This window comes from Scatophagus argus, chromosome 8 (assembly GCF_020382885.2).
Source record: "Scatophagus argus isolate fScaArg1 chromosome 8, fScaArg1.pri, whole genome shotgun sequence".
Taxonomy (NCBI): Eukaryota; Metazoa; Chordata; class Actinopteri; family Scatophagidae; genus Scatophagus; species Scatophagus argus.
Window position 1 is genome coordinate 12,379,199 of NC_058500.1, and position 27,449 is coordinate 12,406,647.

General features: G+C 42.7%; 4 protein-coding genes across 5 annotated transcripts; all 4 read right to left on the reverse strand.

The window, feature by feature from the left end:
- Positions 1-481: 481 nt before the first annotated feature.
- On the reverse strand, positions 482-3,450 carry hoxc5a (homeobox C5a). Its single transcript, XM_046396231.1, has 2 exons — positions 2,813-3,450; positions 482-1,616 (listed from the first exon to the last, which is right to left on the reverse strand). Exons 1-2 carry the CDS (start codon positions 3,288-3,290, stop codon positions 1,408-1,410), a joined length of 687 nt encoding a protein of 228 aa, XP_046252187.1. The 5' UTR covers positions 3,291-3,450; the 3' UTR covers positions 482-1,407.
- Positions 3,451-4,186: 736 nt separating this feature from the next.
- Positions 4,187-8,427, reverse strand: hoxc6a (homeobox C6a). Of its 2 annotated transcripts, none has more exons than XM_046396229.1 (2): positions 5,774-8,427; positions 4,187-5,300 (listed from the first exon to the last, which is right to left on the reverse strand). In XM_046396229.1, the coding sequence occupies exons 1-2, from the start codon at positions 6,168-6,170 to the stop codon at positions 4,984-4,986; spliced, it is 714 nt and encodes a 237-aa protein (XP_046252185.1). In that variant the 5' UTR covers positions 6,171-8,427; the 3' UTR covers positions 4,187-4,983. The 2 variants fall into 2 exon arrangements, with proteins under 2 accessions (XP_046252185.1, XP_046252186.1); XM_046396230.1 differs by having other exon boundaries at positions 4,187-5,297; positions 5,774-8,426.
- A 6,957-nt stretch (positions 8,428-15,384) lies between these two features.
- hoxc8a (homeobox C8a) lies at positions 15,385-19,355 on the reverse strand. The gene is made up of 2 exons (XM_046396228.1): positions 18,485-19,355; positions 15,385-17,091 (listed from the first exon to the last, which is right to left on the reverse strand). Exons 1-2 carry the CDS (start codon positions 18,918-18,920, stop codon positions 16,781-16,783), a joined length of 747 nt encoding a protein of 248 aa, XP_046252184.1. The 5' UTR covers positions 18,921-19,355; the 3' UTR covers positions 15,385-16,780.
- A 3,235-nt stretch (positions 19,356-22,590) lies between these two features.
- hoxc9a (homeobox C9a) lies at positions 22,591-25,494 on the reverse strand. The gene is made up of 2 exons (XM_046396227.1): positions 24,534-25,494; positions 22,591-23,431 (listed from the first exon to the last, which is right to left on the reverse strand). Exons 1-2 carry the CDS (start codon positions 25,075-25,077, stop codon positions 23,187-23,189), a joined length of 789 nt encoding a protein of 262 aa, XP_046252183.1. The 5' UTR covers positions 25,078-25,494; the 3' UTR covers positions 22,591-23,186.
- Between the last annotated feature and the right edge of the window lie 1,955 nt (positions 25,495-27,449).

The window sequence follows — 27,449 nt, forward strand, 5'->3', positions numbered from 1 at the left end:
TGATTTTATGTCCTCCATACCGACAGATAGTGTTGTTTTAACTACAGTGTAATGACGCCAGATTAAAGAGCAGGGCGATATCATAAAGTTGCCATATGGCCTCGACAGTGACGGCGCGTCAGTGTGCGGCCACAGGAAACCAAAGTATTGCATCCACGTTGTGTTGTGGGTGAGTGTTATCACAGGCTAGCCCTTTCCTTCCCTGACAAAACAGGAAACGGAGTCTGCCTGTGGTGGAAAAGGAGGCAATAAAGTTTTATGAGGGCCCTTAAACTTCAGAGCGCGTTTGTCAGGCTGATAATCTGTGGATTTCGAGCCAAAGTAAAAACTTGATCAGGAGGAATAAACAAAAGGGAAATATAGATATATATATATTTTTTTAAAAAAAGTTACAATTTGTACAGCAGTTTAATTCAGTGCATTTACTGCACGAAAGTTACAGAAATACACGCCAAACCGTGTGATTCCGCTCCCAACCCCTGATACCAGAAATAACAACAGAAATGTGAATATTGAGTATTTTTACTTTTAATAACGAGTCTTTATTGGTTACAATCAACAACTGAGGCATCTATCAGTTATTCTGGGCCTTGTGTAGGCTAAACCGGGCACCTTAAGTTTACAGAAGGACAGAAAACATGGCTGCATTGCACATCACAATATCATCACATACACTCGCTGAATGACACAGAAGGACTTGGATTCACAGGCATATGACAGACAACACGGATGATGCCTTGACAGATTTCCACTCAAAAAACATATTAGCTCACTGAACACATCACACGTCCGGTCGCCCTAACTTGTGTCCACTGCAACTTGTTAGAAAGTAAAGTGACAAGAGAAGAGGAGGAAGAGCAGTGTTGCTTTGTTTAGTGGCGTAAAACTGTTGCCCATAATCGTGTGATTTCCAAAGCAAGTCCAATATTTTGTCTTTATTTGATTGGTCGACCTTAAAGTTTTATCAAAGGATGACGATACAGAGCTGAAAAAAATGATGCAGACTGTCACCCAGCCTCCACTACTTTCATCCTAATTAAAAACACGGATTATGAGTAGCTTTGTGCAGCCTCTCAGTGCACCGCAGCGCGAAGCCTCGCAGCGTGAAGGACTCCCAGCTCCCCTCAACCTCGTGTCCCCTTCGTGCAGCAAAGTGAGGTTATCATCGCATGGGCAGCAAATTAATTTAGAAATGTAAACCGATTGATCAAAGTGAATGATATTCAATACATTAGGTCCCAAACTGCAGCAAGTGACACATAATTGGTGATGAAGCACACAGAGCGGTGTCATGATGTCATTGCTCCTAGCAGTTCATCCGGAGGTCAGGCGGCACTCCAGCACTGTGCAGTGTGTGGGGCTGAAAACGTGCTGCATGCTCTCCCCCACCCTTCCACTGGTGCACTTCTACTCCTTCACTTTGATCTTTGAGTCCTTCTTCCACTTCATTCGTCTGTTCTGGAACCAGATTTTGATCTGCCTCTCGTTTAGACACAGGGTGTGGGCGATCTCTACGCGCCTGCGGCGGCTCAGGTACCGGTTGAAGTGAAACTCTTTCTCCAGCTCCAGAGTCTGGTAGCGGGTGTAACTGGTCCTGGACCGCTTACCCTCCGATTCTGAAGTGGTATTAAAATCAGTTAGCTTTCAGCAGCATTGCAGTGTTAAATAAATAGAATGATAGGCTAATATTATTCTAACATTTTTTTTCAAAAAAATGTGTGGTTATCCATAAAAATAAGAATTACAGCCACAAATCTACGAATTTATGTCCCCTTCCAGCATCCTCTAAAGGACCAAATATGTTCATGCAACCTTATTTAACGTGATATTATTTCGTTTGGATTTGTGGTATGAAAAAATGATAACAGGCTGATAAGGATAGTTAACAAGCCCCAATAAATAGACTCGGTTCAAAGGAGGAGGGCCCTGGAGATCCTTTCACATTAAAACGTCAGAAATACACGAGATTAGTACTTAAGGACTCGTTTCATATCCTGATATGTAAAATGGGATGACTAATAACGTGTTGGCATCCCTGTAAACACTGGTCTCGGCCTAACATCGCTGCACACGACTATAATATCGTGGGAGGATAAACAGATCTGTAAAATTTAATGTGGTTGGATTAGAATATGGAAGCTGATATTTGCCAGATATATTCTCCTATTTATAGACGCGCTCAGACACAGGCGAGCTAACTAAAGCAACAGACCTTTGCCATTGGACAGAAATATTTTTTAAAATCCCTGCTGTGTTGTTGGCATAACGCAAAACAGAAGGAGCTTCTTTCTGCAGCAAATGCGCTCACTGTCCATCTGCAGCCTAAACAGTCAGCCAGTGGTTCCAGCGCATGGGACGCCTATTCAAATCTTTTAGAGGTGAAAAGTTCACGATTGGGTCAGGGCATTGGTGCTTCCCAGAGTTCAATTTAAGGCTAAAGCTTCTCCCACACAGTCTGACAGTGCAAAAACATGGAGCTTGACTAAAAGTATAAACGAAGCAAGGCAGTGCACTAATACTTTCAGTTGGATTTGTAAATATTATTTCATAGTTTTATCACAGTTTTGTTCTCTTATCCAATTATACCACCATAAATCACCCCGCAGATCACCTCTTCACCGTAACAGAGCAGGTTTACGAGCAATGGATGCCTTTGTCATAAAATTTATGACCGCGAGTTTTTATTATTTCCTGCGTTTGGCCTATAAAACTCAAGAGGGGAAACTGGAACGGTCGAAAAGAAGCGTTGCAGCGTAAAGAGTGAATAAGGGAAAGCATCTTAGCTGCACTTTAGAAAATAGGCAAACTTTACCGTGGCTCATGTGCAGTTTTGTCATCCATGGATAAATCTGTGGTCGCTGCTCACTGTCCGGACGCTGGGTCACTTTTGTGTTTTGTTTCACCGTTTGCGTGTTCTCCGCGTTTCTCCCGCTCTCCTGGCTCTTGTTGCCGCCGGATTTTGCGCTCCTCTCCGGGTCTCTGTCTGCCCCTAGTCCCAGCAGCGTGGCGCTGCCGTATTTGAGCCCGCTTGGGTCCACGGACGAGCTACTGGAGACCATGGTTATCTGTGGTCCTGACGGGAGAGGAGTATCCGTATTGCCACGCAGGCTAGTTTTCATCTCCTCCCGTTCAACAGAGGTCGTGGGGACGGGACAAGTGAATGCCCCGTTCACATTAACACCCTCATAACGGCTGGACCTGCGCCCAGACAGATCGAAACTAAACATAGTGTTAGGAGAAGTTGTCTCGCTTGTTTGCCTGAGATTGGAGCAGTCAACATAAGAGCTCATTTTGAACTATCAGCGATACTTTCTTTCTAAAAAACTAGAGAGGGCTGCGTGTTGCTTGTTGCGGTTATTTCCTTGTTTTTGTTGATCATTGCTTTTCTTTGTAGCCGCTTTTGGAAAATTCAGAGCTGTCTGCCCAAAAAAATAATCCAGGATTTATAGGTGGAGTAGGCTTTGGTATCTTTTTTTTAATTCTTGATCCGACGTGCGCTGCCCAAATATGGGGTATTTGTATGGGATCACGTGCACATGTTGGCCAGTCATAAATTGGCTTTGATACTCAATGGGGATATTGATGAATAGGAGAAACGTGTCCGGTAAACTTTGAGCTGTTGGTTGTTCAGGACCAGGCAGGGCTCTTTAGCGCAAAAAAAAGGGCAGGACAGTAAGACAAGAGCGTCATCTGGTGTCTGGTATGGGACAGGGCGGTCAGGACCGGCCAGAGCTCTCTGCCCCTGACACACCGCGAGTCCACAAACACTCCCCGATAATAATAATAGCAATAACATTAATAATGGTAATGATAATAATACTGATAATGATAATAAAAACGCGTCCAGTCGGTTAAAAGGTATTCACACGTATAGGGGACTTGGACGTTGGATGTCGCTGAAAGTCAGTGTTTGACTGAGCACCGGGCAATCGCTTATTCCCGTGGCCTTATGATGCCAAACACCAAGCTAAATGTTTAGTATTTAAGAGGCCAAAGAAGATTTTTTTGCTTTAAAATCACTTCATTAGTATGTTTGTTGCCCCCTTTTACAGCCTCTGCTGGCCATAAAGGTCATGGCCATAAAGCTTCCACAATCACGCACCGTGTGTGGTGCGCATTTTGAGAAAACTTTCGGTCTCCTGACTCAGAAAGCACAACGTTCCCCATAAACCACAGAACGAGGGTGAAAGTTTTACAAATATTTTATTCCATGATACACACATATGACAAAACATGAATTCCGTAACTCCCAAACAAAAGTGAAGAATTACTAGCGTACAAATCTATTGTGTCAAATGGTCAAAAAAAGGGAGGGGGGCTAAGCGCATTTTGTATGTTATGCAGCGTCTATCAAAGCGGGTAAATGCACATAAGTCCTCACAGAATCGACATAATAAACTGTTGCTTATATATACAGGCATTTCAGTTGTGTGTGTGGACCGTGGTCTATATTCCGTGCAACTTTTCACGTTTATGCAGGACACCTTTTTTTCCGCGGACGATTCAAGTAAGGTAGTAGATTATAGTGTGATGTGTCCGCCCGCTCCTCTCCTCCCGTGGAATGTGCATGTACAATATCGAGCAAAGTCTGACCAACACTGTATGTTGTGAGGTGATCAAAGAGTTCACAGTGATGGATGGAGTGTGGGGGGATAAATACACAGATTTTACTGGCATGGGAAATAACATAGAAATTAATACTTCTTTTTATTTTCACATTACACGTGTGACATTGCAATAATAATAATAATAAAAAAAAATCAGCGCTCCAAATGTCACAGGGGCCATACTGTGGCTGAAATAATTTGGATTTCTAAGGCTTAACACTCCTGTGGTCAACGTGGGATATAAGTGGGAGAGCTGCGGGGTAGCCATCATGCAGTGAAGTCGCTCTCAAGTCCATGTAGATATTTTTTTAGGTAGTTATGTTGGGTTTTAATGGTCATTAGGTGTTCGTCTCCTTCCTCTTCTTCCATATTTGAACTACTCTTTCTTCTTGTCCTCATCCTTCTCTTCTTCCATTGCGCCACTGCGTTCCTCTCGCTCCTCTTGAGAGGCTCCTGTCTGTTCACTTCCAGTCACCGTGGAGGTCAGATTGCTCTCTTTCTTCCATTTCATGCGTCGGTTCTGAAACCAGATTTTGATCTGCCGCTCTGTTAAACAAAGCGCATTTGCGATTTCGATGCGTCTGCGCCTGGTCAGGTAGCGGTTGAAATGAAACTCCTTCTCCAGCTCAAGTGTTTGGTAACGAGAGTATATTTGACGTCCTCTGCGTCTGTCTGTCCCGTACCCAACGCCTGCTGAGATACAAAGTGCAAACACTGATTTAAGTAATTTGCAAGGCGAAGTCACATTTGACAATAAAATAAATAAATAAAATAAAAAAACACGCCTATGTTCTCTGTGGTCTAATAATACTTTGTGGCAGTTTAGCTTAAGTTTTATCTTGCTATAGGAATCATAATTGCGAGCAAAATCCACGAAGCAAAATGAACCAATTTTAACTGTAATCCCACCTCGAAGGACCTCATTGCTTATGTAATCTAGAATAATGAAAGCAGCGTAATATATTCTCTCTGCCTCACGCTACTGATTATGGCTACTATATCTGTCTTAAAATGAAAGCTGTTTGTTTGCACATGCAAAGGCCCATCTACAGGTCGAGGGGATACAGTAATGTTTTATGGGGCCATAAAAAGTAACTTACTCTCTTGGTAAGACATATCGTAAAACTGGCCCATTTCCTTAATTTATTTGTCGTAGTAAAACTCACCGCTGTGTGAGTTCATTCGCTGCATCCACGGGTAGATCGGGATGTTGCTTTTCTGCTCCTGCGCTCCTGCCCTTCCTTGATCCAAACTGTACTCTTGAGCAATGTGGCTTTGTGTATTGAGTCCCATGTTTGTTTGTCTGCAGCTGGGGAGCACGTCCTTGTCTTGAAGAAACACGTTTGATCCATATTCATACTGTGCCCTGCCAGACCCAAAAACGACATTATCTTGAGGAGAGTAGAAAGGTGCATATATCCGATTCTGGGTCACAGCAGCACCGTACGACGAAAAATGTCTGACTGTGTCATAGGTGGTGGAGTTTAGGGGTACGTTAGGCAGAACATCTTGACCACCGGATAAATGGCAGGAGAGCGACGGGTTTGCGAAATAAGAATTCATACCTTGCTTGTAACCCTCTCTCCAACTCTCCCCACTTCTTTATCGGTCTCTTTTCAATCTCCTTCTCAGTAAATCTCCTTCCCGTCTGTGTCAACCAACCACACCTTTCTCCAAGGTCTTCTTTTTTTCCTCGACTTTCTGCCTCTCTAACTGGACGTGGGCTACTTTGAGGATTCAATATTATTAATTTCCAATCTCCGGTTAAGACGCACAAACCCGAGTGTTATAGTCGAGGCTTGGCTCGGTGAGAGACAATATGACAATGTCAGCTGACCGTTCTCCACCAATTGAGAGGCAGGAGTTGAGGAGAAACTGTAGCTTTTAGCTCAGAGCTTGAACATTAGTGCTAAATGCCGATAAACACAACGTAGAGTTGGAGTGGCACACTGTGCAGCTTGGCTGGATGAGACGTTTTTCACTCAAGTTTGAGAAGAATTGGCGTTTAGGGAGAAAGTATGATGCAAAACGTGGACAATGTCATTCAGAACAGTGATCACATTCAAAGGAAGGCGGAAAATCTACATAATAACACATATGAGCTTAACTCCAGCGGTGGAGTTAATGAGAGCAATTCAGAAAATTGGCGACTAATTTCATTTTCTTAAAGCAAAAACCCTTCCCGTGGTACTGAGTTCTTGTGTTTACGTTTGTGTGTGTGTGTGTCTGTGTCCCAGACTCAGTTTTAATTTCACAACACCACTGCAGAGATGTGGGCTACAACACCTACATGCTCTCATCCCACAGGACGTGCCGACTGCCTGTGAGGACTAACACGAATATTTGCATTTATTGTTTATCTCAGCCATACTGACGAGTTTCCAGCACACTGTTAATGTTGCCATTGTGCATGAATTATCTGGCTTGTGAGCAATTTCCATGCTTTTTTTTTTTGCAGTGAACTGGGGGAGGGTGTAGGTGGTAAGAATGCGTTTATGGTCTCTCTTCTGTGAGGGCAATAAAACAAGTGACGTTCCCCAGCTCACCAACAACTATCTCTGCAGCAAAGCCCTGCAACACGAGCAGCAATCTCCCAGGCTCAGAAATGAAAGCAGTGCACAGCATGTGAAGACAGAAAGCAAAAGGAAGTAGCGTGTGAAGGTCCGGCCGACTAGTAGGCTAAAGAACTGCGTCTGAGAAGATCAGTCTCTGCAAAAACCCAATCAGTTATGCGACCGTCCGGCACACGTCAGATAAAATCCTCCACAGGCCAACTTGTGCCCGGTGTTCACTCTGAGCTGATGACTCTCAGGTACAGTCTCGTTAACTCGTGGTATTAAAGAGCATGCTTTCAGCTTTACGCACAAAACTTACAGCTGAATTACAGTAAAGTGCAAATGCTTATGCAGATGTTCCAGTTTTTTTCCCCTCCTCCCTGTTATGATAAAACTTCGACATTCCTCTGACACACAGAGAGCAAAGAGAAACCGATAATTATCTCAGCAGCAAGTGACGGGTTTGGAAATTAGTTCAGAGGCGTTCTGTAAAAACCCAGCAAAACTTAAGCGCCTGTCTGTGCGAAGTGCGATGCCTGCGTAAAGTTAAGTGCGTAAAAATTCCACATTGATGATATTAAAGAGACCAGTTTCACTCACTCTCTGTTTGCCTGTAATTCCCATAATTAAATTATTTTCGTACAATCGATGAGAGCGCGTTTTCACACACCACCGGTATTTAATTTTCTAAAATCAAGCGCATTTAAACAGCACAATAAGTAAAAGTTACACACATTCATCCGAAACAATATAATTCACATTATCTTGGCTTTTCGCAGCAGGCCATAATAGATAGCAATAAAATAATCAATAGAGTTACAGAAAATGTCTGTTCAAACGAAGTCGCTCTGGCTGCAGCAGCCTATTGGTCCAGCTCATTGATTTCTTCAATAGGGTGAATACTTGCAGACTAAACGTGCAACACTGTTTGCTCTGTTGTTTTGGATCCTGAATAGCCCATAAAAGAGACAAGAACAAAGAGAAGGAAGTAGCTGGTGCAATAAAAGCGACCCTTCACCTTATTCGTGGCCATATGTGACATCCGCGACGCACAAATTTGAGGCAAATAAAGCGTAAAAGTTGGAGGCTGTGATGTGCCACCACTGCAGACCAGGGATCATCGTTACCTCTTCACTTTCACATCAAGTAACGAATTAGCGGATGATGGAACAGAACAGAACTCATATACAGCAGAATGAAACTACTGGGAGTCACATTTAATATCTAAATTTTAACCCACAGAGGGGACGATAAGGGCCAAACAGTATTACAGAAAACATAAAAACATGGTTATTCGTCACTTCAATGCAATCTGAATGCAATCTGAAATTTGAATTTAAATTCAAATAATAAAAATGAAGCCAAAAACGTCATAAATTTGGTGTTTGGTAGTCAACTTTATCAAACCTCACGGTGTGCAGGATGTTTCATTAGGACAATTTCTGTTTTCCGCACCAAACTGCTGTCATCATTTATTCATTGTAAAAAAAAAGAAAAAGAAAAAGAAAAAGCTTTTAAATTTAGAAGAACATTCGAAATATATATTCTAACTAAAACTGTATTTAAATGATTTGGGTTCCATAACGCACGTTTACCTAAAATGTTATTCGCAGCAGTCCAGAAAAAACACGCTGGTCCATAAAGTTTAGGTTGTAAATAAAGGCTGAACACTAAAGCCAATGTGTGGACTGGAGAGGCTGGAATGCAGCCGAGGCTGAGCCAGTGTGCAGAATTAGAAAGGTCATTGTTTCCCTCGTGTTTTAGTGTTTTATTGCGGCCCGAGAGGCAAATCACATGCGCGGCTTTTGATGCAGGGAGGAAAGAAGCCGTTTGGTCCATGTTTCCACGATCTTTACAGGGAAATTATGGCCAGCGATGAACGAAAGACCCAGGAAGGTCTAAAACGAAAATAATAAATTATTAACAATAGCCTGATACAAAGTATTAACCATGGATATTAATAATTAGCATGAATAATTAATCAATGAATATTATACGTCCTTAATTTGCAGTTATCTACTGTGAATGCGCAATTATGGCTACGAATGCTGGGCTAGAAACAGATGATGCGTGATTATTATTATCACTATTGATATTATCATGACTATTATTATTATTTTTATTCCATTGGTTCTCAGATCAGTTCCTCTCATGCCTGATCGGTTTCAGATTTGCTCTTGAACCGGTTCTTCTGCTGAAGGCCTAACTTTAACAGGCTGCTCCCCTGCAACACAACAGGGCCCATGCGCGAGACTATCGCTTGTTTCTCTTCCACATGTTTATAGATGCACATCGTTATCCAGCATCACGACATGAATCAGTATTAGTAATATGGGACCTGTTAAATTTCTACATTATCAGCCATGATTAAAAACACGACGAGGGAGGAGAAGTCTGGTTAGCCCCCCGATGCTTTTTCCTCTCCCCCGCTTCTAACCTTACTAATAAGGAGTAATTCACATACTAACAATGTAAAGCCCTCTATAAGCACTTTACCATCGCTGGCTGGCCCAATTAATGTCCGGAAGTGTTCGACTTTATGCTCGTTAAGCACTCAGGAAGCTGTTGCCCAATGAGCGCATGTTGATCCACACATCATAAATTATGACCATTAGTAGGCAAAATTTTTTGCCCTGTCGGGATTTGAAAGTGAGGTTCTAAATGTGGTGATGCGGACAGATTCATGACTTCATGGAGTTTTATGGGAGCCTATCTCTGGTTTCAAAAAACACTGCAGGGCAAAACAATAGACTGTGGTTTTCCCCTCTTATTTTAAACCAAGATTTACCTAACAACCCAAATGGCATATATTAAATGGACCCTCTCTCTCTCTTTCCTTCTTTCTCTCCCCCCTCTCTCCCTTTCTTTGCAGGCATAGTGCTGGGCAGCAGCGGACACGATCCATTGCAACAGCAATGTTTCATAAGGGAAAAGCAAACAACGTGTGTAACAGTAGGTCATCAGACTTTAAAGGCTTCCACTGCGGAGGCTTTGGCCTTAAGTTGTATTTCACAAAATTGAAACGCAGAACTGCTGTGCTTCAGCTGCTTCGGCAGGAGAAAGAAACACACGACATCACTTTAAAAATATTTTTGTCTCTGCACAGACAATAATAAACCTCATTGACGCTGAGCTTTGTCCAAACAGACGCTTTCAACTTCACAGGCGCAACAGAAGTGGTGCAGTCTGACACACACACACACACACACACACACACACACACACTGAGGTGCCTTTGGACACTTCTACAATTACAAACTACTTTGTTTTGAAATTTTAGGGGAGGATAAATTAGCATCCCCTACCTTGAATTTCATTTTTCACACATGATCTTTGGTTGCGCGTGTGCGCGCACACACACACACGCACGCACACACACACACACACACACACACACACACTCCCTCTCTCTCTCTCTCTCTCTCTCTCAAACGTATACTTTATGCTCAAAGCTTGTTTTCAGGCCCAACTTTATGCTGTTCCACATTCTGTTAATAAGAAATTATGTGAAATTAAACTACATTTATTTATTTATTCGTCAAAATGCAGGCAATAAATATAAAAACTGGAGTGTATTTGATCACTATTTGACGACATTCATGTATGATTTACTATATGTAGCTCACCCTCTTCACTAATGTTAAAATGAATGCTGTTATTGCTGCTGGTTTTGATGACTAACAAGAGATCTGTGATGACTTCCTTTGCTCACAATGCAAATAAAACCTCATTCTGCATCTCATAACGTCGTCAGTGATTATGTCACAGAGCAACAACTCACAAACAAATCACTGCATGCCATACGTGAACAGCAACAAGATAAAAACAAACACGCAGACAAATCTTCCAGTCTACAAGGTGACAACAAACCAGACACTCAGAAACACTCCTCAGCTCGCGTGGTACTCGCTGGCAACCGCTGGGTCAGCTGACATCCGCAGTGGACTGCCGCCGAAAACCAGCAGCCATAAACAACAAGGCTCAACACCCGCCCACTTCCACATGCAGCATTTGTAGTCGCTAGGGGGCACTGCCGTCAGCCACAAGGGGAGACAGTGTGTACATATTAGAGCCAATGTGCCGTATGTTGTGTGTGTTAAATTGCTTATGTTATTCAAGCTGTTGGCACACGGTGAATACAACGAGTGACAATGAGAATGGAAACAGGAAATAATTAGAGCACATCAGCCAGCTCTGAATTGTAATTTGTCACTGCCTGGTCAGAAGGGCCTGTGAGTGATGACAAAGTTTACTATCAGTGGGAAATTTATTACAACCGATTGGCACAGCAGCTCTGAAATGCTCGGCTAATGTGAGCTAAAGCGACCATATACACGCAGGTGCTGCTCCAGCAGCCAGCACAAAGGTGTAATGGCTGTGTAATGAAAGCCGCTCTGGGCATAAGCAGCCTCCCAGGCTACAGGTCAGGTCACAACTACACAGAACAGACTCCTACGCCTTCCCATGATCTCTCTCTCTCTCTCACACACACACACACACACACACTCCTGCATCATTCATCATGTCAACCCAGCAATCACCGGCCGATTTCTAAACACAACATGAAAACATGGAGAAAGCGTGATAGAGATTTGTGTAATCTTACCTTAGCAGGCTCTCCGAAGCCTGGGGCTTCACTGTGGTCCAACACAGCAGCTGAGGGGTCACGATGGCGAGGAGGGGAGTATCAACACAACGCACATCTCCGGTCTGCTGTCGGGCTGTGTTCAACCCTCGGCGTTGAGGAGCTTGTGGAGACAGAGGATGTCTGTTCGCCGGGTAAAGTCTTTTCTGACAGGCTTGCTGGCTCCTCTTTTCTCCATTCCCAGTCTCGGCTTTATTGCCTCCGGTGGGGACAAACGCAGACAGCGGCTGGTAGAGGCGGCGACTGTCCCGAAGATCCCGCTGTCAGGAAGTCGGAGAACGGATGAATATGACACGAAGCAGCGCTAACAGAACCGTGCAGCGTTTATTATATTAAAGAAAAAGGACGTTTCTACGCCCAGCTTAGTCTGCTGCTGATACAAGGGAAGGACCAGAGAATAGACAACAGCATAAAGTTCATGTTCATAGAGCGTGTGCCACGTGGTTCGCTGCAGCCAATGGCGGAAAAGATTCAGTCGTAAACTTTTATTACTCAGCTGTAAATTTCTCCCTTTAACAACCAGGAATGTTTGCACCCATCTTTCCCCGTCTTTTCCTTTTTTTTCTATTTTTTTTTTCTGGACTGCACAAATCTAAAAACTGCTACACGATGTGGAGCGCGATGCTGAAATTTCCCATATGTCAAATTAGATGTGCGTCAAAAATATGACAGTTCCCCTGGTGGACAAGCTGTATGCCATGATGTACCCCAAAGCAAATGGGAAATAAAACCGTGTGAGTGAGAAAGCGAGGGAGGGCAAAAGAAGCACAGAGAGAGAGGGAGAGACACGAAGAGATTAAACTAATTAAACCTCAATTAGGCAAAACTATACATCCATACTGGGCCTCTGTCTCTGACTGATCTCAGGGCGCATTACATGGCAGTAAGCACACGTCAGGTTTCACTGTTCACACCTAACATGAACTAGATCCTCCACGAGCAGCAAAATGAGAGGATTGTGTCAAATTTAACGAAATGGCTTAAGGTGGGGGGGGGTCCTCTCTTTTTTAAAACTTGAAAAGCAGGGAAGGTCGGTTCGAGCCTGCAGGGAAAACACACACACACATACACACAGCAGCTATTCAACCTTTTGAATCAACAAACACTGTAAATCTGGTCAGAACCTTCAATTGGATCCAGGAGTAACACACACTGAGAAGGAAAAAATGTGGCGGACACAAATTTGAAGTCTTAAAAATAAGGAGAACGTGAGGCGACCATCGGAGTCATAAGCTGATTTCTTTACCTTCAAAAAAAAAACACATGGCATCAAAATCCACATAGTGAATACAGCTGAGAGTAAGAGGATTCAAGCTGAAGAGAACAACCGAAGAGACATCATTTAATTTGAGCCCAAACACGCAGGCTTTACCTGATAAATCCCCACTGAAGCAACGTCTTTCGCTTTAATCTGAGAAAATCAAGAAACGTATAGCAAGTAACGAATAAAACAATCAAAGAAATGTGTGTAACATACTTGGATGTGAGGTGTATCTTGTCCCTGCAGGCCGTGATCTCAACACTGAGCCCCGGCAGACGGTGACAAAAGATGCAGCGCCGTCCCAGCCGCGCCTTTACACCGCCAATAAAGTTTACAGCAGGTACACTAAACTTTATTGGTAATGTCAACCCTTACAATGGGTCCATCCGAGGTGCAAAATAGCTGCGACTTGGTGACACATCCGGAATTTTCTAAAGACTGCACACTGCGCAAATAGAGAAATAAACACCCTGGATGAAAAGGCTGCGCTTTGATGAAACGTGGCTTCATCCAGAAAAATACAACTGAGCAGGAAAAAAAAACCCTCTGAAGATCTGCAAGACTTGACCCTAATTTACTTTTGTGGTATCACTTTGGATTTAGATTAAAGGAAAAACATGGAAATAAGAAAAAAATAAGCAGTCTGTAAGCAGCGTAGACCAGTCTGCCTTACACTGCCAGACAAAATCCAATCCCAAAGTCTTCTTCGTTCGTTTCCATTTCATTCGTTTACAAATCAAGCGGCATCAACGCTCTCTGTTTCTTTTCGTTTAACTGACAAACTAAAACTATTAAGAAACGACAGTTTATTGCAATCAGCTGTTAATAAACTTCGTTTGTTTGTACCGTTTTTCCTAAATCTAAAAAAAAATTACATGATTCCGTTCAGGCCTTCGTTTTGCAAATCCCCAAATCTACTTTAAAGGGATTTTTTAAAAAAAAACATTTTAAATTAAAATCAAGGACAAACCTAATAACAAAATAACAGCCTCCTAACATTCACACCTTACAGTACAGAGTGTTGGCACTCTGAGCTTCTCACGTACACATCCACTGCATCACCTCAGCTTATTCAAATAGTCTGTAACTGAACTGATACAAAGCAGCCAGGAGTTTTGAATAATTGAACTGCACGACACTGAAACAAGTACACGGATAGATATGGCTCTGGGATGTAGTACCAACAACACATCAAAGTTGTAAAAATAAAAATAACACGTAAAAGACACAGCTGAAACGCAGCCTGTTGTTGGCCTTCATAACATTAGTGAATCTCGTGTTTCAGGAAAATGAAAAGGTGAAATTCTGTTGGATGCAGTAGGTGGAAGAGGAGGAGGTCACGTTGCACAGACGTATCAGATTTCTATCGACATAATCGAACGAGTACTGATATTTTATTTATCGTAACAACATGTCCAGTGACCCACAGCGCTGTGCCGTCGGAGACACACTGCAGTTTTGTGCCACTTCCATAAAACTCGGACGTTGGCTGCTCAAATCCTCCGTTGAATCTACAGGATCGGCCTAAAAGCAGCGGCTCGACAGGAGAGGAGCAGACACAAGGTGTTTACCTGCACTTGGCCTCTTATTCGCTTTCATTTCCGGAAGCTTGTCTGTATTACACAACGTGCACGGTATAGACAGATAAAGCCTCCCTCATGCTTTGGCATTATTTCGTCTGATTATTAACATCACGCCTGATGTTTGTGCATCTCATCTCAAACAGCCATTATTCATCCCAAGATTCATTAAGAAAAGCTTTGCGTCCCCCCCTGAAGACAGGAAGTTTCTTATTAAGAGGATGAATCAAACACGACTCAGGCTTTGGAGAATAGCAAGCTGTTAATGGGACCCGCAAACTTTCCTTAAAAGGTAAAGGGATACCTCTGCAAACGCATGTCTGGCGGTTTCCCCCCTCATTGTTAATCGAACAAGTTGGAAAGTTTAAATTAGGCTGACTTTAGTCAAGAGGCGATTCATTAAGCCGTCGCAGGCTTCCGCTCCCTCCCCTGCCGCCGCCGGTAGGCTGTTATGGGAGCATATGGACTGAAAATGAAAACATCATCAAAACATCAACGTAGCTACACGTTTAGCCATTTCTTCATTTAACGTGTTTGATCGTTTGTTTCAAATGACTTGTGGAAGCGTTCCGATATGAAAAAGCTGAGGCTCGTGTTGAGCAGTGAACGCATCTCAGCAAGAAAGAAGTAAAAGGGAAGAAAAAAGTCGAATATGATCGACTTCACTTTGCTTTTCAGTTCACTTGAATGCGCCTAAACTTTCCTAATTTTTATGTATTTGTATGCGTGCGTGTGTGTGTTGGGGGGTGGGGGGTTCCTGTAATATCAATAAAAACAGAAATGACTGTGAGCCAACTTGTTTATTTGTGACTTTACATCAACAATGGCGGGGGGACACACAATTCCGTCTTTCACAGAAGAAACACCAGGAAACGAGCATATTGTTAACATCAATATATAACAAGACGTACATAAAGATTATATTCAGTGCAAAACAACTAGCCTACGCTATATCACCAGCACATTAAAATAAAAATTCCCTTACTTTAAAATCGTTGTAAATGTAGCAGGTATTATCATACACAGTAAATGTGCGTTATAGGCAGTTTTAGTTGTTGGGGAAATAGCTTGCAATCAAATCAGAGCGATGCCACAAGTGAGGAATATAAATTCAGCAAAGGCAAGGCTCTGAGTTTAGGTAGTGCCGTGGTACAATCTCAAAATTGTTTGCTTGGCTTTGAGCTAATCGTCTTCCCAAGACTCACAAATTGTCTTCAACAAGTGTATATTGTTTTTTTTAACTTTTTTTTTTTTAAATTGGGTAAATGCTACATACATAACTTAATAATATAAGGATGATACAGAACACTTTTTAAAATTAAAACCATATGAAATCTCTATATTCAGAAATCTCTATTGCAATTTCCCCAGGTTTAGGTAGCATCAAAGGATTTCAAACGATTGCATTTCCCTGGTAATCCTAGAAAAAGATGTCTGAGGAGCTAATGGCTATCTTTGTCTAGGCCGTTCACATGAAAACGAGTAAAACAGTAACGATCAGAATAGTAAAACTTGTGGTTTATACACGGGCCGTGAGCCAATGTAACTGCTGCGATGATGTCTGAACACGTACTACTAAGTTACAGGCCTACATTTCGCGGACAATTTCGGAAAGGCTGAAATGTTGTTTTTTTTTTTAAATGTAGGCTGTCATCTATTTACAACACAGGTCGGCGTTGGTCGTGTTTTGATCTGATTTGGCTATGTGTTTCATACTGTTGTTATGAAAAGCAAATTTGTAAAAAAAAACAAAAACAAAAACAAAAAAAACAGCTAAGCCATTTTCCAATCTAACATGCTTTTTTTTTTTAAAATTTAACCCCCCGCTTTTTTTTCGCAAGGGGCGACAGTTTCTCTCAAAGAAAATAATGTGCCACAGTCGTGTGTAGTTTCTACAGAAAAATAAAAAATAAAATAAAATAAAATCCAACGCGAATGTTAGGATAACCGTGAGAAGGAAGAATTTTGTCTATTTATGACAGCAACATTGGAGGGATTCCTGTTCCCTCTTGACAAAATGAAATGGTGGTCATAAAGTTGACGCTCTCTGCCTCCTTGTGACTCTTCGTCTGTTTATGGGACCTCTCTTTTTTCTCTTTTTAAGCCATATAACCATAAAAAGGACCATAAAATCACTCCTTGGTCTCCTCTTTCTCTTCCGCTTCTTTCTCTTCTGCCTCTTCCCCTTCACCGTCCTCGTTGCCCTCTTCCTCGGCTTCAGCCTCTCCTCTCTGACCCGGAAACTTGTCTTTGTTGTTCTCTTTTTTCCACTTCATCCTCCTGTTCTGAAACCAAATCTTCACCTGCCGCTCGGTGAGGCTCAGGGCGTGGGACACCTCGATTCTTCTCTTGCGGGTCAGGTAAGGGTTGAAGAGAAACTCCTTCTCCAGTTCAAGGGTTTGGTAGCGACTGTAGGTTTGCCTCCCATTCCGTCTTCCTGGGGCTTGAATGAAATAAAGCCAGAGGTTAGCTGGACGTAACACGCCCCCCTCCCTTTTAATAAAAAACATTCATGTGACTAATAATTAAATTTACTTTGTCCCCTTCAGTGTGAACACTAATCGTCGAGCTCCTTAATTTAGCTTCCACTTCGTCCAATTCATATTCGCTCATGGAGAGCAAAATGTGAGGTGAATTTGATTTTCCACTAGCAGTGATGTCTAAGCAACAGAGCTTATATTGTGTGCAGAATTTCTAAATAATATCTCCTAATTAACTGCATTTTTCACTTGAGTTTGCACCATTTATAGTTCTGTCTGCAGGACACTTCACCACAGAGTTACTGGGTGAGTATATGAGAAGGTGCTGCATGTATACAGATATACACAAAACAGTATGGCTGTTAGTTACTAATTCATACATCTATACATTTAGACAAAATTGTCCTATATTCCCATTAGTTTATTGATGCCAAATTGCTCCAATCCAAAAATCAATATACTCTATTTCAGATCTGTATTTAAACTACATGTAATTAGTGTGGTTTCCTCGCTATAGTGGGAGGGCCTTTACAAGCCTGGTGGAGGTTTTCAGTCTCTCTCTCTCACACACACAGACAGACAGACAGAATGACACTCGTAAGGAAAATAAGTAGAGAAGGAAAAGTATGAGAAAAGACAGAGATGAGCTAAAGCTGCACTGCAACAGATGGGGACAGGCTGATGATAAATATCTGTCTGAGTAGATAAAAATGAAGCTCACACCTGTGTGGAGTTAATGTAGCCTGATCACAGTGATCCAAGAATGGAACAGGCAATATCCACAAATCCCTTATGATTAGGACTGTATGAGTCTGAGCCACATTGGGCCCAAAAGCCCTAAAACCCGGATTCGGACCATGTTGTGTTTCAGCTAACCCTCCTGTCACTCTCCATGCTACTGGCCTGTGTGAACGTGTGTGTTTGTGTGTGTGTGTGTGTGTGTGGCACTACAGTATTCTAAACTATGACTTACTCGTCTTTCTCCCTTGTGTGTTCATTCAGACTTTGGTAAATATCTTATGTCAACGATAACTGGCTTCAGAGAGCTGGTGTCATGAGCTGTGATCAGCGTTTCTGTGTTTAAAGGCACTTTTGAAAGCAACAGCTCAGCCCTGTATGGACATGTGCTGCAGAGTAACAGCAGCCTGCAGTACAGGTTGTATGTGCCTCATCATGTTCCCTCACTTATTTCGTTTTATAGTTAAGAGACAAACTCATGTATACTCAGGCATATTTAGCACACATGCACACAAACACATACTCACACCCTGGCGCGCGCGCACACATGCGCACGCGCGCGCACACACACACACACAGAGTAACATAGAAAGAATAGGAAATAACTATGATTCTGACCGTGGGGTCTCATCCAAGGAAACATAAGACTGGGAGAGGAGTTTTGATTTAAGTGGCCTTGTCCTTCTCCGGGGTTAGAGCTGCTCGACGATTTACAGTCTGGGTATTGCGCTAGGCTTGCGTCTTGCTGGGTACCATAAAGCGTTTGCCTCGGAAGGGCTTCATATCCATAAAATTTCGTTGCGTCTCCGTGGCAAGCCAAAGCGCAAGGGTTTTGCTGGTATCCGGGGTTGGAGATCCCCGTGGTCCCGTGGTGGAAAAAGTCCTGCACATGATGGGACGGGTGCTGAAAGCCCGGTGCGGCTGCTCCCGGTCCGTAAACCAGCGTGTGGCTGCGGGCAACGCTTTGTGGAAACCTGCAGTCGTAGTAAGTTGGCTCCAGTGACTCGCCGCCTTTGTACTTAGAAAAAAGAGGGTTAACAAAATAGGAGCTCATGTTTAGTTAGCATCAAGCAGACGGGCTCTCTCGCAGCAGAATATCTCCTTTAGGATGATGGCAGCCTTTTGTTTAGGGTCCCAACTCGCACAGCGCACACAGGCAGACAAACCGGAACTAGGAGAAACGCTGCCCCTTTGGACAATCTACGGCAGCTCACTCTCTCTGAGCCGTTCCTCTCATCGGATTTCTCTCGCAGTCGTGCGTGTTTTTTTCCCCCCCAGGTTTTTGCAGGCTCAAACCCGGCTTATGGCATGTGCTTTGGATGCGTTAAGCTAAGGTTACAGCTGGCTTGCTCGACCGGCACAGTCACAGACGCTGCTCTTTTCTTTCTTTTTCCTTTTTTTTTCAAGCTTCCCACTCAACCACCCCCACCACAGGCGCCCCCCACCCTCCTCCTCCTCCTCCTCCTCCCCCCACCACCCCCTTCATCTTTCGACGACCGGTCAGACGTGGGCCCTACGTACATCCACCTTGAGAAGAGCTGCACTAATCATAACCAACAACCCAAGAGGCTTTAAATATGATCAGCGATATGTTTACCACAAAAGCTTTGTTATAAGCTGATCAGTGCAGACTGTGACACATGGTACATTTCTCTGACAATCTGGATTTATAGTTTAGCTTGTTGTCTTCGCGTGAAGGTTACGAGTTGCAGAAAGCATGGAAGGTTTCCTCTTAGGAAACGGATAAAACTGGTGCGGGTTTCTGTCTGCCCTCTCAGACCCCACTGGAGGTTGATCACTAATTTATATGGGAAAAAAGTTGACCTTTTATGGGCTCCAGGAGGTCAACGCAGCGTCTGGGATGTTCCAGAAAGCTAAAACGTTATATAAAACGCCACTCACAAAATACAAAAGCAAGGCAGGGGGAGAAAAAAAAGAAAAAAAAACGACAAACAGACCGACAAATTAAATAAGACAAAACATCCTCCTCTGTAATAATCGCGTAAAGGCCAGAGCGACACCACTTGCACCGAGCGCTGTAAAACAACGACTCAAGCAAATATAAACACGACCTGTGAATACTAGGTGCCACTTACTGACCCCGTAAAACCGACGAGGATAAGCTGTAAATCTCACACATGGAGGAGTTCATAAAATTTTACATCGGGATGTTTAGCTACAATGAGCACCCGCACTGTTCCCAGCTCAATAGTTGTGTGCCTTCTCTCTCCAAATATGCCAGCGTGGTTTTTGTGGGGCTACTGACGTTTTATACACATCATCGTAAAATATGAAAGGCACACTGGGCGAATTTATGGACCTTTCACACTCTATAAATATGCATATTGCCAATCATTGTTGCACACTTCTTGGGGACTATGCTGGTACAGACGTCTGAGGATGTAATGAGAAGGTTTTTAATTAAATTCATGAAACTATTATTAGTATTATTGTTATTATTCTTTGTTGTTGTGTAATGTTGCTGTTGTTTCTGTTGTTATTCATGGTGTTGATGTTACTGATGCCATTAATTACAAATTGTATTAAAGCAGTCTGTATATCTAAATATTGCTTTGGTCTGTTACATTAATTATGTTTTGTTTTTTGTTGTTGTTGTTTATTTACGCCAGCTATTATTTGACGTGTTTTCTCTTTTTAATTTACATCATGGAAAATAAAAATAACAAATACAAAAAGAAGACTTTTATTTCTGATAATAATGCGTTATTATCCAAACTAAACGCAGAGGTTGTTGGCATTTATCACCTGCATACCCAAAACGACCCTGTTTTTAAAGGTGGGCACATGTGCGGTATTTAACTTATAAATGCAGGGACATTTGACAGAAGTGTTTTAAAAGGAGAAAATGACCAAAAAAAAGCAAAGCAAAAATATTCACCACAAGACAGACGTATATAAATAATAATAATAATAAAATTAAAAAGATCAAAATGGATTTTTGTTTATTAAATCCTGTTTACGCACACATTCAGTGCCCAACACAACAACCAGCTCGCATTCCCCAGAGCTGCTCTGCGGCCTATTACACAAAATGCGGTGGGTGACCATATCTGTCATTTTGTCATCGATAGGTTACTCTTCATTTTTCAGCCAAGCCACAGAGCTGTAAAAGAGCCCTTCAGCACGCAGGACCCTGCACTAAACATGGACCAACAGCGTCATCTAGCGTCGAGATGTGTCCCTAAACCTGACCGAATCCACCAATCAGAGACAAATGTGATGTGGACAGCGAGGGTGTCCCCATTTGTCCAAACCTCGTATGTGTTCCGTCCTTTTTCTTTAAATACAGAAGAATTAAAGTGGTTGTTTAGTGTTTGACACGTCTGTGCCTACGCGCCACCAGTCTCCTTTGTCTCACAGCACAGCAGAAACAGTTCTTGTGCTCAGATTTTTCCTGTCATGGCCGCTACCTGCTGTCACATAGGAGATAACAGAGCTCTGCAGCACTCATATTTATGCACAATAACTATTGACGTTTTCCCATCTAACTGTAGGCTAATAGACCACTCATGTGATGAAGTGCGGGGGGAGGGTGGGTTGCTGCAAGCCCATCAGGCAAAAGGCCCCTGCACGGTGCGCATGACTCCTTTGAACGAGTCCAGCACCACCGTCCATTAAAACCATAAAGTAATTTAGCCCAGACGTCTAGCCAGTTAGTCGAGTTTGCTTTGTTCGTCTGCATTTGAGACAAACAGCCGAGCTCCAACAGGGGCTGTAAAACTGGCATTTTTGTCCGAGCTGAGCGGAAATGCACTGGATTGGGCTTTTAAATTACAGCATCCTGTCCGTATTGTTTGCCACCACAAAAAGGCAATTTAGGTCTATCCCAGGAAACAAATGCGAGACATGGGAAATCGTCTCTCACTTGAAACTCAGATGTTTAAATTTGGTGTCAGATTTTCTGACCGCCTCTGAGCCTGACGAACGCAGGGGCCTACAGTCATTATTTAGAAGGTAATTCATTTAGAAAGAAAGAAAAACACCTCGTAGCAGCGATTAATACTGACGCATGCATACGTTTCTGTAAATGTGACATTTGCAGAAATATTTTTTTGGAAAGCTTCAATATGTACAGGACGTGGACTGATTAAATAAATATGCTTCGCTCATTTATTTTTAGTTTTAATAATGTTTCGTCTGTGGTGTAAATGGACAGTACTGTAGCTCATATTAGTAAAACCGTAAACACAACAGCGTGGTGGATTATTTGCTTTTTCCAACAGACCACACGGGAATATTTACGTGTTTATTTGACGCGTACGCATTTATCGTTAAATACCCGCAGATTTGTAAATATAGGCTACGTGGCTGAGACTTAAAGACGACTAATTAAGATTCCAGTGCAAAGGAAAATTGAAACAAGGCCGTCGAGCGAAAGTGCACTGCTAAGTCTTTTGACCTCGCCACATTATTTGCAGTGTCAGAGCTCATCTTGGGCCTTAGCTGTACTTGAAGGGGCGCTCGCCGGCCCAAACATATTAGACGACTAACTATGTAGGAGTAATTATTTGGAAAACACCAATCTGTTTACAGCTTCTAGCTTAGCCCATAGTGATTTGGTAGCTCTGATTTTAAACAATAAACAAAACAGACTAGCTTCTGCTTGCTAGGCCCTCTCTGCAGCCACACACTCAAACACTTCAACGGGTTTGGTAACAAACACGATATCCACAGTGAGCCACAATGAATACAGAAAACAAACAGTCAGTGATTATGTTTATATTTGCAGAGATCTATATCTACACTCTACAGTTAAACTAGTAGGCTACAGTCAAAAGAAATGCACAAATACAGCAACAACTATCACAAAAAATACAAGACATGTAAGTTCGACCGCAGATGTTGTTTCTGTACAAAATACTGCACCTGCACAACAGCGTAGAAAGGAAATAAACATGAAAAGAAAAAAAAACATTCACATCATAAATTATGGATTTGTGAAATTCAAATGAATTCAAGTATTCTCTTTCTTCAGACAGGTTTAACGTGTCCAAACAGCACGTGTATAATTTCTCATACAAAAAAAAAAAAAAAAAAAAAGTATTTCGAAGTTAAAGCAGAATGTTATTATCTCCTTAAAAGTTTTTTTTTTTTCCCTTTAACGTTTGACGCATAAAATGTGCGCTGGAAAATAGCAATCAGCATTGAACAGTCTCGAGGTTAACGTTAATACAAAATCCAACAAAGTGATAAATATGACGAAGAGGAGGAGAGGGGAAGTTTCATCGTGACTTTTGGTACATCTGTGCTGTCCATGTGACTAGTGGTTATTATAGTAGTTTTCTGACTGCAGTCCACATTACTGCTCTTTGCTGTCGGTCTTTTCTTTGTTCATTTTCTTCATCTTCATGCGCCGATTCTGAAACCAGATTTTGACCTGCCTCTCGGTCAGATTCAGTACCCTAGCGACCTCGAATCGGCGGTCTCTAGTTAGGTACATATTGAACAAAAACTCCTTTTCCAGTTCGAGAGTCTGGTACTTTGTGTAAGGGCATCGCTTCTTCCTTGTAGAGCGGGCATGTATCCAATTTGCCACTGGGTTATCTGCAAGTAGAAACAATAATCATAATAAGGACATAATATAAAAGGAAGCGACACTGTGAGACATTTGCAGAAGTGAAGCAGTGACAAATCACTTATCACATACACTACGTGTTCAGCATTTTGAAAACATGCCTATCAATTTACAGCAATTATGTGGGCTCGTCAGGAGGATTTCAAATGAAATCCACGTCGAATCATGCAAGTTTAGTGTTTACCATTAAATCTGTGGCGACAGTAAACATTTTGAGGAAAGATTCTCAGCCTCTGTCTATCTAACCCTACACTGATTTGCTTCCTTGTCCCCTTAACTTGTGAGTAACGCCGTCGTAAAATACTCAATGCGCTTATTCACTTTATTGGCCCATAAAATGGCCCGTGGTTCAAGCCTTTACAGGACCGTGGTGAAAGTCCTCCAGTATGTCCCTACATTCCTCAAGCTGGCTGGAAGAGTCATGTGAATTTGTTTTGGACCCGAGGAGGAGAGCACGTTTTCATAACTAGCATATAACTATATGCATATCATCTTCTATTTATCATACGGCTGAATAATGCATTTTGCCACTGGGGATCAAATAGAGCCAAAATATAACTTTCTTCCACAGGATGGACCTGCATTTTAAAAAGATAAATAATAAAAATAAAAAACAGGTCTGAGAGGCAGCTGCAGGGTTTGTTCATGTGCCATATGTAAAGGCACGGGAACCAAACGTGGTCTTAAAAATGCATCTTAAAGCATGTAGCGATGAATTTTGATTTATACATGTCGGTTCAGGTTGTTCACTTATATAGAAATATTTGTGTGTTTTTACCGTTGTGCAACACCCTTACAAATTCAACGTCTTCCTGTAGGTTTGAGTCCATGTTTACAACCCCGTCTGGTTTTATAGCCCCAGTATTAGCCTAGTAGCGTTTGTCTTTTATAGTTCCTAAAGGTTTCCCTCTAGCAGAGGCGATTCAGAGCTGGGCCGAAAAGGGAGGATGAAACATCTTATAATTTCACATTAAGCAGGACGTTAAAACGCCTCTGAGCTAAAGCAGTTGAATACAATCCCAAACCAAAACTCCCACACGGTTGTAAAAGACTGTAGGAGCTTGAACTTACTCGGATCTAGCTCCGGCTTCTCGTCTTTATGTTTCCCTGAAGCCAAGAGCTCCGACTCGGGAGAGGGGATATTCTGGTGCGCCTTGTCTCGCACGTCAGTGGAAGAGCAATACAGATAATCCGCGTAGGTCCGTCCGCTGGAGCCGAGACACTCCCCGGCTCTGTGCTCCTGAAACGCGTCGGGCTTCAGCCCATAGTGCCTGCTGTTCCCCGGATAGCCATGGAAAGGCACGGCGCCTGATATCGGCTCCAGCCATGACCGCATGTACCTCGAGTCTGTGCCTAAGTGAGGTTGGTGACTGTATGGATGGTAACCCACTGATGACTGGGAGTGCACAGGGGCCCAGGAGGTGGAGAAGACGGGTGCCTTGGGTGCGAAGCTGCAGGAAGGATAGTCAGCACACTCCGGTACTAGGGACGTCGGTCGAGGGCCGGCTGGGTGCGAACCGGGAGCCGAGAACCGAGTTGCAGCAAGGACATCCTCGTTTTCATGGTTGATCAAGGAGTCCACATAATAATTACTTATGGGACCCGTGGTCGACATGTCGAAGCCTCCCCGACTCTTTTACATGCATCCGATTATTATATGGAGTGTATGTGTACTTTTTTATCTAGCCATAGAACAATCAAGGCAGGTAATTATTTCTCAACGCTTCCCTGGCTGCTATTGGCTGCCTCGCCGACACGTGATTATATTTACCCCCGCAAAAATTGTACAGTGGATCAATGCGCCACTTATCCTGGGATACCAATACACATAAATCGGATTAAAGAATGTGCTCTTTTGCTCTCTTACCGGGACGTAATAGAGGTAAAGTCAACAGCCACGTTTCTTTATCAGGAAAATGTGCATTTGTAGCGCTTTAGTGGATCTTTCTATGGTCGCAGTACAGACCTGCGCACATTACGTCTGAAACCGAGCAAGGCACTATTTGATGGTGTAATCAATCTCTGTCGGGCAAAATCTACCGTAACCCCATATTATTGCCATGGATAGTATTGCACCATTAAAGAGTTTATTGAATAGCTCATGCCTTTTATCTTTATCAAACCAGCAGCACATTTGATGAAGTGGAGGGTTTATAACTTCCTGTTGAGTACTGTTTGTTTCTGAGCAGAGAGTGAGAAGCCTCCACAGTAGCTCCATACAGACTTAGAGGAGAGAGGGAATCAAAATACGGGATGCAGGATACACCAACAATAAAGTTCGCACTCTTTTAACGAGGGCACCACAGACCAAACATTTCCTAAATGGGATCTGCCGAGATAGGAGAGGAGGGGATTCAGATTCTTGACAAGCAGCCCACTCCAGCGGGCTATATTCGGCTAGTGACCGTTCATGATTTTATGCCCATCAATAAATTTTAACGAGGACCATTTGATTGTTCATAAACGTGTCGTTAATAAGACTGCATCCGAGTTCCTCGCATAAAACCACCCGCAGTGTGTGCATGTGAAACAGTTCCTATCAACCAGAAGCCGAAGACAGGAAAGAGGAGGCTGCAGCGCACAGGAGGTAAAAAGGTTCGTTAAAGGACTAACTAGATGAAAGCTTTCATAACATGGATAATGTTACTGTTGCATCTAATGCTAAGAGGTCCCTGATTTGCCTTGCAGTGTGCCACCGTAGCTTGTCAGTTAGCAGGCTGTGAAACAACCCTCAACTCTTCTGCAGGGTTGCAGCGACGCAGAAAATAATACATTAAAGGATGAAGCAGGAGTAACCGGAGAAGTCAGCAGAGTCACCGGGAGCACAACTTAGAATAATTGTGACATAAATACTTAATGTTCAGCACACAGTTGCAGGTTGGATGAGATAGAGGACAGCATAGCTGGTGCAGTAGCAAATCTCAAAAGCTGCACACGTTACATTTGTATCATGTGGTGACTTTGGTGGAGGAGTCGGCCTATATTTGTACATTTTTGAGTAAAACGGTGATGTTGACGAGTGTATTTGTCATGAGAATTAACCTTGTATGCTTGCATGTATGTTTTGTCCATGCTTTTGGTGTGTGTGGTGTGTTGCAGGCTACTTATTTTGTGGGCTAGGCCATGCGTGATGATGGTACGTGGTTGCTGTTTTGATGTTTGAAATGTTTTATTTTTCTTCTCGTCTTAACTGTGGACCAGTGGTTTGAAAAGGGGGGGAAAAAATCTAATTGAACTGAGTTACTGCAAACCTCGAGGCGAATAGCTAAATATAAGGCTGTGCTGTAGATCTGACAGTCCTGGTGTGCAAAAGTGAAATTATAGTGTTGCAGCCCAACAAACCGCACTTATGCTGAAATTAACTCAGATTGGCTGCACCGTGCTCCATAAACTGCCAAATAGGCTACAACATGACAGTTTCAACCTGAGAAAGACAAAAAAAAGACAAATTTCAAAATAAATCCCGGTTTACGGGTGATGGCGTGTAAAAATACTGAGATTTGTAAAGCAGATATTTGTGACTGACAAGCTACAATGATCAAAATGAGCCCAGGCTAAATTCAAATTTTGGTGAAAATAAATCCACATACTCGAAATAAACTGATGTATATGCAATATTTGGGTTTCAAGACGTAAAACTAAATGTAATCGACACAGGCGTTAAGAAGCGCGATGTTTGTCATGGCTGCTGAGTTCAGATTCAACCATGAAATTTAAAAGGCCAGACGCCAGACCTTAACCCGGCCGAGCGGTGTCCTGGTGTGTGCTGATGAATGCGCAAGTCTGTGGCGAGTCAAATATTTCCCCACATGTTCAGAGAAATAAAGACATTTGCTAAATCCGTCAGATCTTAAATTAAATCCTTTTTAAAAGTTGTGTGTTTTCTGCAGGTTGAAGGTCTTTGTCCGTTTATTCTACCGCTGCCAGTAAAGCAGAATGAAACAGCGCTCAGTGGTCATTTATTACCATAACATATGACCATAGAAA

Coding starts and splice junctions, on each gene's coding strand:
- hoxc5a (XM_046396231.1), bottom strand. CDS start 3,290: ATGAGCTCTTATGTTGACTGCTCCAATCTCAGGCAAACAAGCGAGACA. Junction 1,617..2,812: donor AAAACTGCACATGAGCCACG/GTAAAGTTTGCC, acceptor ATACCACTTCAG/AATCGGAGGGTAAGCGGTCC.
- hoxc6a (XM_046396229.1), bottom strand. CDS start 6,170: ATGAATTCTTATTTCGCAAACCCGTCGCTCTCCTGCCATTTATCCGGT. Junction 5,301..5,773: donor GCGAATGAACTCACACAGCG/GTGAGTTTTACT, acceptor TTTGTATCTCAG/CAGGCGTTGGGTACGGGACA.
- hoxc8a (XM_046396228.1), bottom strand. CDS start 18,920: ATGAGCTCCTATTTTGTTAACCCTCTTTTTTCTAAGTACAAAGGCGGC. Junction 17,092..18,484: donor TCCTTGGATGAGACCCCACG/GTCAGAATCATA, acceptor ATTTCATTCAAG/CCCCAGGAAGACGGAATGGG.
- hoxc9a (XM_046396227.1), bottom strand. CDS start 25,077: ATGTCGACCACGGGTCCCATAAGTAATTATTATGTGGACTCCTTGATC. Junction 23,432..24,533: donor GAAGCCGGAGCTAGATCCGA/GTAAGTTCAAGC, acceptor TTCTACTTGCAG/ATAACCCAGTGGCAAATTGG.